This window comes from Gossypium arboreum, chromosome 2 (assembly GCF_025698485.1).
Source record: "Gossypium arboreum isolate Shixiya-1 chromosome 2, ASM2569848v2, whole genome shotgun sequence".
NCBI classification, from domain to species: Eukaryota; Viridiplantae; Streptophyta; class Magnoliopsida; order Malvales; family Malvaceae; genus Gossypium; species Gossypium arboreum.
The window spans coordinates 28987919-28998586 of record NC_069071.1 but is presented as its reverse complement, the minus strand read 5'-3'; the positions used below and the strand labels follow the sequence as shown (position 1 = coordinate 28998586).

Sequence of the window (10668 nt, the reverse complement as noted above, 5' to 3'; positions counted from 1 at the left end):
AGGCAAAGATAACTTTTATAGCTTATAGTTTTTTTTTTATCAATTTAACCCTATTATTTAAAAATACATAATATTGTAAAACAAATGAATGATAAATATTTGTTTTATATTTTCAATAAATATATTTTTCTATAATATTAAAATTACTGAATAATTAGAAACTCATTCAAAATAAAAATTTTAAAATAAAAAGTTATGCCTTTCAATTCAGGCCACCTGTTGGTATTCATGTCACTGGTTACTAAATTTTAAGGATGTTAATGGTTTGTTGTTACTACCAATCCCTTTATGGTTGTTGATTAGCATAATATTCTTCTATTGTTATGTAAATGTCATATAATTTATGAGGTAGACAGAAACTAGTAATTACCATTGGTTTTTGCTTCTCCAAATGTAAAAGACCATAACATCATTCCATGGGTTATAGGTTAATGTAGTTTGCAAAGAGAATTATGTAGTATATAACCATATATGCCTTAACTCTTCTTTTTATTTAATCTTTTAGCAATCAAATGGGTGGCTATTGGAAGAGAAACCTCATTTGACAAAATTCAAAGGTAATAATTTTATTATGGAAATTTATTTAGTGTATTTGTGGGGATTGTATTAGCCTTAAGAATCAATTTAGTTATGTGATTTTTAATTGGGTTCACGAGTTGACTAGAGTAGTTTTATTTTCTGCTCATCTGCATATTTGAGATTCAGTTCCACATTTTACAAATGATGGATATTAGGATGGGCGTATGGGTGTAAGGGGAGGGCCTGGTGGTCTGGGTTAGTTTTATTGTCCATTTTTCGCTGGCTACTCTCTTGTGCTTTCTTTAATCAATGATATTGCCATTTACTTCAAATTATATATATTATAACTAAATTAAATGATTTTTTTAATTTTAAATATTTTTAATATTTCATAATTTTATAAAATATAATTTTTAATTGAAAATATGTAAAAGATATTTCTTAATTTTTTTAGAATGTTTTATGTATTTTTAAAATTAAGGGCCAAATCGATAAACGAATATAAAATGTTTTAAGTACTATAAAAGTTTTTCAACAGCAAAATTGGATGGAAGGAGCAAGAATTTTAAATCAATGAAAATATCAAAAAAAATATCTCAAGGATTAAATTTTAAATTGTGAAAGAATATAGGACTTTTGACAAATTTAAACCTTTAAAAGAATCAACTTAGCTCGATGAAACCGTATAATTAGAGAATAAACAATTCACAAGTCTCACTCACTGGACTCCTAAAATTTCACTTGTACTAATACCCGTCCTCCCTCGATCAAACGGCGCCTCTTTACTGAATCACTCAATCAAAACCCACAGTCAAAGTGGAAAACATGACAGTATGTAACGCTAGCATATACACAAAAAATATTAAATAGAGAAAAAGAAGCTTGCATTATTGAGAGAGAATTCTATTTTCCCTGCTCAGTCATTTCAATCCTTTTAAGAAAAAAAAAAAATTCCTAAAAATCCAAAATTCTCCTTCGCAAAGAGAAAAAGATAGGAATATATATTTCTTCTCAGGAAGAGGGAGAAAATTTGGGTGTCTGTTGTTTGTTTTTCTTTGGGTTATTGTCAATGGTTGAATTATAGAAATCGAAACAAATATTTCAAATTTTACCCCTTTCGAGTTTAACAAGGAAGAGAGAACAAAAATAGCTAACTCAAGATGCGATCTTCAATTTGATTTTGGGAGTGTGGTTGAATCTAGGCCGTTTGGTTTTCAATTTTCGTGATTGATTATTAGACAGTGAAATTACAGGCAGAAAGGCAAACCCAAAAAAAGAAAGAGAGAGAAATGCACGGAGGCGATGAGGTGGTCGCAGCTCTGGCAGGACCGCCACAACCGTTGGATTGGAAATTCTCTCAGGTTTTTGGTGAAAGAACCGCTGGAGAAGAAGTTCAAGAAGGTAAACTATTATTGTTTCTGGATCCAATCGGTAATTTGTAGGTCTTTTTAGAACTAGGGTTTATTTTGGTGCTTTGGATCTATTTGGGATCATGGGATATTGAGTAATTATTGTTTAGGTTAATGGGTATGAGAAATTGTGACTTTTTTTTTTTTGTAAGGTTTTTGCTTTCTTTTGGTTCCAAATAATTCTTGGAATAATATCTGGGTATTTTGTTAGAAATAAGATAGTGTGGAAGTGAAGATGGTGAAGTTAGTGATGGTGCATGCACAAAAAGTTGTGCCTTCTTTGTGTGTTTCTGGTAATCGTTTTGATTTTAATAATTTATGTACTTTTCTTCTGGTTTTGGGATTTTAGTGCATGGCAATTGATTAACAGTTTTGAGATTTGAATTGAAATTGGAATCTGGGTATTATCACTTTGTTAAGATGGAGATAGACAATGTTTCATGAGTTTATGGCACAAATCATAACTCATGGATGAATGACAGCATTGATGTGCCACGGGTATACCATTTATATGATGGGGGTTCAGATTCCTAGCTTTATTTGGTGGTGGTTTATTTCTAATATGAATCGGTTATGTTATGGTATGGTAAACTTCTTAGTAAGTGGGACAGTCAGAAAATGGGTTAGATTATGAGTTGATTGATGCAAGATTGTGTGCTGCTCCTAGGAAAGAAATAATTCTGTGATTGGTAGATATTTGGCTGTTTAGATACTACTTCAAATTTTTATTGATCAATTTAGTACTCAATACTGAAACTTGGCTTAACAATTTGAATTCAATCCTGTGTAAGTATAATGTGGGTAAACTTTGAAGCATGCTACTGAAACAGATGACTAGTGGCCTTAGGTTTTCAGAAACATCAAAGTATGCATGGTAATAGTTCGGGTTGGATTAGTGAGATATGGATAGCTTTCAGAAACATTTCTGTTGACTCTGGTTGAATTGATAACTATTTTCTATATGCAATAACTCAAGCATAGCTAATCATTGCAAAATTCTATTTTGAGTTCTGGAGAGGCAATTAATCATAGTCTCTGGCTAGGATTTTTTTCTTTTTTTGTTTTTTGGAAAGGAACTATCTTGGACTTTCTCACTAGCTGTTCAGTAGCTCTCTTTTTATTCTTCTTGTCTCTCCAAATTAAGCTTGTTATCGCCACAATGACATTTTCTAAGCTTGGTAGAATAATAATGATGCAAGGGCGATGAGAATATGCATTACAACGCTGTGGATCATTCTTGTTATGTCGTGGCAAAAATAGTTTATATTCATCAAATGTTAACCTGCTTTTTTTCCTTAGAGAGAAAGATGTCGTGTGGAAAATAAAAATTATGTCGAAAGTAGAGACAGAGAGTTGTGTGCATTGAAAGAAAAATAAATTTGTGCCTTTTTCTCTTTTCCAGTCAATGTAGTTTCTATGTACAAAGTTTTGATAAAATTTTATTATTGCTCTTACTGCAGTACAATTCTATTGTTAAGAAATTTTTTGTGCTCCTGCAGTTGATATTATTTCTGCTATTGAATTTGATAAAACTGGGGATCATCTTGCCACTGGTGACCGTGGGGGCCGTGTTGTTCTCTTTGAGAGGACAGATACAAAGGATGTAGGTTCTGCTACCATTGTTTCTGTTCATATATTGCCTTGTTTTTTTTCGTGGATTGCAATTTTATAATAGCTTATTTTACTGTAATTGTAGCATGGTGTATCAAGAAGGGATATGGAGAGAATGGATTATCTAATTAGTCGGCACCCTGAGTTTCGTTACAAGACAGAGTTCCAGAGCCATGAGCCTGAGGTGCTCTCGCATTGTTGTTTGCTGCAATGATGCATGCACACACGCATGCACGCACAACCATAGAACTTACAGTCCACTAGGCTTAAGTTTTTTTGCTTCACTTCATCTGAATTTTTTTCCACTTTAGCTATCTCATTTTTCTTTTGGATATTTCAGTTTGACTACCTCAAGAGCTTGGAAATAGAGGAAAAAATCAACAAAATCAGATGGTGCCAAACAGCCAATAGTGCCCTTTTTCTCCTTTCCACCAATGATAAAACCATCAAGTTTTGGAAGGTAGGAAGGAAATCTGTGCTTTAACTACTGTATTAACTCTGTCTTGTTTCAGGTTGATTGTTGATTGTGCATGTTATCACTTTTTTTGTAATAAGTAGTGGCTGGTACTTGAGAATGCTCATTCATTAATGGAATATATTCTGCAAAGCCACTGCAAAGTTTCTGGTGCATAGATAGATTGATTTATAAAATACTTCCTAACAAATGCTTCGAAAAGAGTAAAACATACTTGGTAATATTTCTCATTTTATCCTATCTGTTCTTCTGAGCATTGGTGTTGAGGATGATTGGTATTTTGATCTGTGGGTACCTCTGCCCTTGCCTTTGAACACACTTATTTATCTGCTGTTTGTATGGGGTTCAACAGGTACAAGAAAAGAAAGTCAAGAAAATTTCTGACATGAATTTGGATCCATCAAAAGCTGTAGGAAATGGCAGCATTGCTAGTTCAAGTAATTCAAGTAGCCCTAAACCATGTCTTGCAAATGGAAGCTCCCTTGACGGATCCTACAACAATTTGAGCCATGATTTCTCTTTCCCACCAGGAGGCCTTCCATCGTTGCATTTACCTGTGGTAGTTGTACTTATGCGATCATTTTTTCTACTTGCAGTGATTAAGTTTTAGGCTAAAATCTATACGCATTTTGAGCTATACGAGTGTTAATAATCTCAAGGTTAGGGGGCTGATAAAAAAAAGTGCTAAGTAGGGCGATGACCTTCTTTGTAGTACCCATTGTTTCTAAGTTGCTGTAGTTCAACGAAGTATGTGATTTACTCTCTGATGCCTAGCTGAATTAGGGGCAAAGCCCATAATTCTTTGCCCTGTTCTTTGGTGGTGGAGGCAAACAAGTGTTAGCATTTTGGATGGGGGAGAGTGTTTGATTTTCAAAGATCACCTCTCTCTCTCTCTCGCTGGGGGAGAGTGTTAGTATTTTATTGTTGACTAGTCAGGAACATTTTCTTTTGTTGTCTAAATGTTTCTTGGTCACTCTGCACTAACCTTTAATCTTCACTATATCTAGGTAACAAGTTTGGAGACCAACCTCTCTCTCTCTGTGGCAGGAGGAGAGTGTTAGGATTTTGGTTTTGAGTAATCAGGAACATTTCTTTTGTTGTCTAAATGCTTCTTGATCACTTTGCACTAACCTTTAATCTTCACTATATCTAGGTAACAAGTCAGGAGACCAACCTAGTGGCTAGATGTCGACGGGTATACGGCCATGCTCATGATTATCACATCAATTCTATTTCAAATAACAGGTAACTAGTGGGTTTTGTTTTTATTGCAATTTTGTGGTGTTTTGGCTCCGTATGTTAGTATTATCTGAAAATCAATTGAAGAGGAAGTATTCTTTTTCTGGGATAATGTGTAGTAGAATCACACATCTTACATTTTTCTTCTCTGATGGAAAAATAAGTCTTCATTAGCTTAGTCTCTTGAATTCCCTCACCAAGATTTCTAGCCTGATAAATTGCTTAACCTTTATTGTATCTTTGTTCTTTATTATTATTAGTGTTTTTTTTTTTTTTGGCAGCATCATCATGAGATGTCTCTTAAGAAACTGGTGCTATCTAGTTTAGGTTCTGGATTGGAGTATAGATTTAAACCGTTATTGATTGCGCTTCTAGGCTCTCTTCCCCCCCGCCCCCTATTCCCATTCAAAGTTTGCATTCTGGAGAAGGCATATGATTCTCTAGTTGTAATGGTAAAGGATGATTGTTTCTTTAAATAATGATATAATGAATCCTGGTTCCCTCCTGATAACTTTCTGTTGCTGAACTTGTGTTGTCATGTCCGAGCAAGAAGCTGTCATTCTGAAATGGTCTTGGGGGACACTGTTCATGCTTTAGAAATGAAGGCTGATTCATAATCTTGCGAAAACTGGAGAACTTCTGAACCATAGGACATAAATGCTATGGATATTCATCTCTTTTTTAGGCCTTGGAGCCATCACATTTGAATGAGAACATGGTTAATGGCCTATATCAACTGAACATGCTTTGTCCCATGCAACCCTTGAAACATTAGATTATTTAGTTCATGGAATATTTGGATCTAGAAGTATTAATCTTATCACAGAATTATCTAGTACGTGTCTTGAAGTTTAATTGTCTGCTCACCATGTCTCTGTGCTATTGTTTTTCTTTTTCATGTAATTTGTTTTGAAATCCGTATGGTGATGTTTAAGCTTTTGGCTTGTGTACAGTTTGTATGTCACTGGTAAATAGTGACAAGCATGTTTGTGAATGTTTGAAAACACTTCCAATTTCAGTGTTTTGCATTTCATTTTAGCTTGAGCGAAGATATACTGATGGTCTCTCTATCTCTTTCTGTCTCTCTTATAATTCCTAGTGATGGAGAAACTTTTATATCAGCCGATGATCTACGTATAAATCTTTGGAACTTGGAAATTAGCAATCAAAGTTTCAATATTGTCGATGTAAAGCCTGCAAACATGGAGGATCTAACCGGTAAGCCTCTTCTATTTTGGTATTTTAGTCTGCTGCTTTCACTTCTTAAAGTATATGCAAGTTCAGTGCTGTTATTTGCAAAAGTAATGGTTATTGTAATGTCTATCATTGCAGAGGTTATAACATCAGCAGAGTTTCACCCTACCCACTGTAATATGCTAGCATATAGTAGTTCAAAGGGCTCAATTCGCCTCATTGATTTGCGGCAATCAGCTTTGTGTGATTCTCATGCCAAATTGCAAGTGTTTTACCGTTTAGTTTCTTTTGTTGAATTTACTGAGATTTGCGCCAAAAATTTATGTAGATCCTGATAGGTGAAGGTATATATATTTACTATTTGCTTCCAGTAACCTTTCTAAAATATAAGTACCATTCTATGCCAACAGGTTTGAAGAACCGGAGGCACCTGGTTCTAGATCATTTTTTACGGAGATAATTGCCTCAATCTCAGACATTAAATTTGCAAAGGACGGAAGATATATTCTTAGCCGTGATTATATGACTCTTAAGGTTTTGTTTTGTTTCTTTCTATTCTTGTTTTGCTTTGCCTTTTTTTCTTGTTTGTGCTATTGATATATAGTTATACTTTGCACGCGTGTAACATTATGTGTGTAATTATTCTTAAGCATGCTGCACCAACTTTATGTACCATTTAATCCCTGACTTGATTATCTGTAACCTTTTTAATAAGAAATTGAAACGATTTGACTGTAGTTGATACAATGTAATACACAGAAAGCATGAACCTGCAATGGCCTTTTGCTGCAATAATATGTCTGATAAAACATTCTAGTTTTTAAACATTTAACAGAAAGTGATCAAAATCGAAACGGTCTGGATTGTTCACAATTTTGCTTGGACTCAGATAGTCAAACAATTTTGTTTGTTTTGTAAAGAGCTTTTATCTTGAAGGCATGAAAGTGGTGGGGGGTTAAGGGTAAATGTCATGATAGCTTCTTCTATTCATTTCTTGAGCGCGTGAATCTAAAATTCAATCATTTAGCTGATGTGGTTTCCTACCCTTTTCTCTGTTTGAATCAATCGCATGTCATTTTATTTTAATATTTAATCTTTGAACATTCTTAATATGAATCCCTCTTAATATTGTTAATTTAAATCAGTATCGACTTTGTTTTGTTAAAATTTTTACCATTCTACCTACTTTTCAGCTTTAAGACTTTTGATGTTGGTTTTAAACTTGCTTATTTTGTTCTTGATATCGTATACATTTGATATGTCCTTGTTTAACTGGCATTTTAGGATCTAACATGGTTATATATCACTTGGTTGTCAGTTGTGGGATATCAATATGGATTCTGGTCCAGTTGCAACATTCCAGGTTCATGAATATTTACGACCTAAGGTATGATTCTATGTTCTGAAACAGATGATGAAATTAACCATGTATGTGTGTACTTTGTCATAGCTAATTATTGCATTCTTTAATTGTTTCAGCTTTGTGATTTGTATGAAAATGATTCGATCTTTGACAAATTTGAATGTTGCCTAAGTGGTGATGGATTGCGAGTGGCAACAGGCTCCTACAGGTTTGTTTTTATCCAAAAGCCTGTCTCCTAATCTTTTGTTTTTGTTATGTGCTTCCATAACATAATATATATTGCCCTTATGCTCTCAGCAATCTATTCCGTGTATTTGGTTGTGCCCCTGGAAGCACCGAGGCAACAACTTTGGAAGCTAGCAAAAATCCAATGAGGTAATCTTCAGTTCAGGCCTTCTGAAAATAAAATAAAATCAGATCAAAGGTTCACTCAAGCATTGGAAAAAGAACGCTCTTAGTTGCGATTTCTGTAATGTTAGTAGCTATTAACATCCATATATCTTTCCAGGAGACAAGTTCAGACTCCCTCAAGGCCTTCCAGACCCCTGAGCAGTATAACACGTGTTGTTAGAAGAGGTTATGATTTGTTCATCTTTTTCCTTAACTTCTGATTGTTTTTAAATGAGTTCTTCAGTTCTTGAATTGTAATCTGATGCTTTTATGTTGGTAAATTTATCGTATCAGGAACAGAAACTCCCGGAGTGGATGCGAATGGAAATTCTTTCGATTTCACGACAAAGTTACTGCACCTAGCATGGCACCCAACTGAAAACTCGATTGCCTGTGCTGCTGCAAACAGCTTGTACATGTACTATGCATAAAAATGATCCAAGTAGAATGTAGTTGCTTGGTTAAAACTTTTTTCGGTTGTTGATGGCGAAAGCTCCTTTCCCCTTCCCGCCAACCAGTGAGTTAAAGGCCAAATTGAGTCTTGCACCCCGTGCCCCCTAAAATCTGTAGCACATGGTGTAGTCTCAAGATCAAGAAGCGGCTGTCACAGATCCATGAGGATGCAAACCTATGATTGCTCCCGGGTGTGCACAGTTAATCCTGTTTCTCGTGTCTCATCCAAAAATTCGTTCAGTTTGTTCGCAATTTTCTTCCTTTTTACCTCCTCCTCCCCTTGATCTTCTTTTAAAATAGAAGATGGAGTAATGTTTTTAGATTTGTGTTGGGTTGAAGTTAGCAGCAAATGTGATTGTAGCTCTCCTACAAGTAAAAACTAAAGGATGTTCTTCTATATTTGCCACTTAGGTTTAAGGTAAATGTAGTTTTGTTTTTGTTTTTTTTTCTATTTTTTTTGGTTTTACTCTAAAATCATGGTGGGAAGGAGCTGTTAATACTCACGGTGCAATTTTTTTATTGATTCTTTTCTCATGTTTGGAACTTCATCCTTTAGATTTAGATAAATGTATCATTTTTGCTTCTCTTCTCAATTGGTTCGAAGTAACCTTACAGCTTGACTGTGAATCAATGCAGGATGTTAAGCTTTTTGTTCCGGATGCGTCTATGTAACATGGGGCTTGGATACTTCTAGATTTTTAATGAAAGTTTTCATTTATTAAAAATCAAAATCCTTAACATTTAATATCTTAATTATGTTTGATAATAATATTAATTTTTATTTACTGCTAAGAAATACTAGAAATTAAGGACTTATTTTTATACAAACCCTACTACTAATCAAAATTCCCCCATCTTTAAATCAATTCAAAAGATGATATGCTTTTAATTGTTACAATAATGACAATATCAATCTACAAATTAAGCACTTAATTGTTTGGTTTATCAAATACTTCTGCGAGCTACTTAAGCTAGAGAACCTTAAACCGAAGTGAAAAGCTACTAAGTTGAAATAAACAAAAAACAAAAAAAATTAAAAGCTACTACGTTGATGATTATTAAATGATGAATGATACAAATGCATTGACGTTATGTTCGGAAAGATATATTTTGTTTGGATAGTTAAAATTACAAAGAAAAAGAAAATAAAGTAACTTTTACAAACATTGTTTAATAAACTGTGGAAACAAAAAGAAATAATTTACTATAATGATTTTTTTAATTATATGTTAAGCAATGGTGATTTATTAAAAATAATTTATGTAAAATATTAATGTGATAAAAAGTACCACAAATACTAAAGGAATTTTATTTTCTTTTTCTCTAAATTGAGGTCAATAAAATAGTGATTCAAGGGAAAACAACCCCTTTTGTTTCCTTGTTTTTGTTAACATAAGGCTAGGATAAAAGCTACTAGGTGAAGCAAGCAACAAAATTTAAAACATCTAAGAAAGCTAAGAATAAATGTTCTCTTTATTTGATTATTGAATGATGAAAGCTATACGTGAGGTTAGGAGATGTCATTATTTATTTTTGAGTTCCCCTCATATCAACTATATATATATATATATATTGAATTACATCAATGATTAAGATTTAAACCTATCTATTATATATAATTATAAGGAATTTGAAATCTTTGTTAACCTCTATCCTTCAAATTCAAATTAATTTGGTAACTAAAATTTAGTAGATTGTTTCCTAGGTCACAGGGCTTCAAATAGATGGGATCTCTAGAATGCTCCGATGGTTGAGCTAATCCTAGTAGGTTAGATAAACTCAGTTAACTTATATGAATGTCTTCACAACAGGTCGTCGTGCACAAGTTGTGACATTCTTCTCCACCTATTCTAACGGTGCCATCGTCGCATCCTTAGAATGAAATTAGTTTATCTCATTTCTAAATTGACATAATGCCTTGGCTAATTTCCAGTTAGCCTCACTGTCAAGTAGTCCCTTCTATTGGACAAATTGTCTTGGCTTATCCTTTTATAGGCCACCTTCCCTACTCTTTT

At 33.7% G+C, this 10668-nt stretch overlaps 1 protein-coding gene across 4 annotated transcripts; it reads left to right on the top strand.

Annotated features, from left to right (window-relative positions):
- Nucleotides 1-1308: 1308 nt before the first annotated feature.
- Nucleotides 1309-9384, top strand: LOC108467089 (serine/threonine protein phosphatase 2A 55 kDa regulatory subunit B beta isoform-like). Of its 4 annotated transcripts, none has more exons than XM_053024657.1 (15): nt 1333-1920; nt 3428-3531; nt 3625-3723; nt 3880-3999; nt 4367-4573; nt 5168-5259; nt 6353-6471; nt 6586-6709; nt 6858-6981; nt 7766-7834; nt 7927-8018; nt 8108-8185; nt 8319-8386; nt 8495-8618; nt 9290-9384. In XM_053024657.1, exons 1-15 carry the CDS (start codon nt 1809-1811, stop codon nt 9345-9347), a joined length of 1590 nt encoding a protein of 529 aa, XP_052880617.1. In that variant the 5' UTR covers nt 1333-1808; the 3' UTR covers nt 9348-9384. The 4 variants fall into 4 exon arrangements, with proteins under 4 accessions (XP_017623080.1, XP_052880617.1, XP_052880615.1 ...); XM_053024655.1 differs by having other exon boundaries at nt 4367-4576; XM_017767591.2 differs by having other exon boundaries at nt 1309-1920; nt 8495-9384.
- Nucleotides 9385-10668: the final 1284 nt, after the last annotated feature.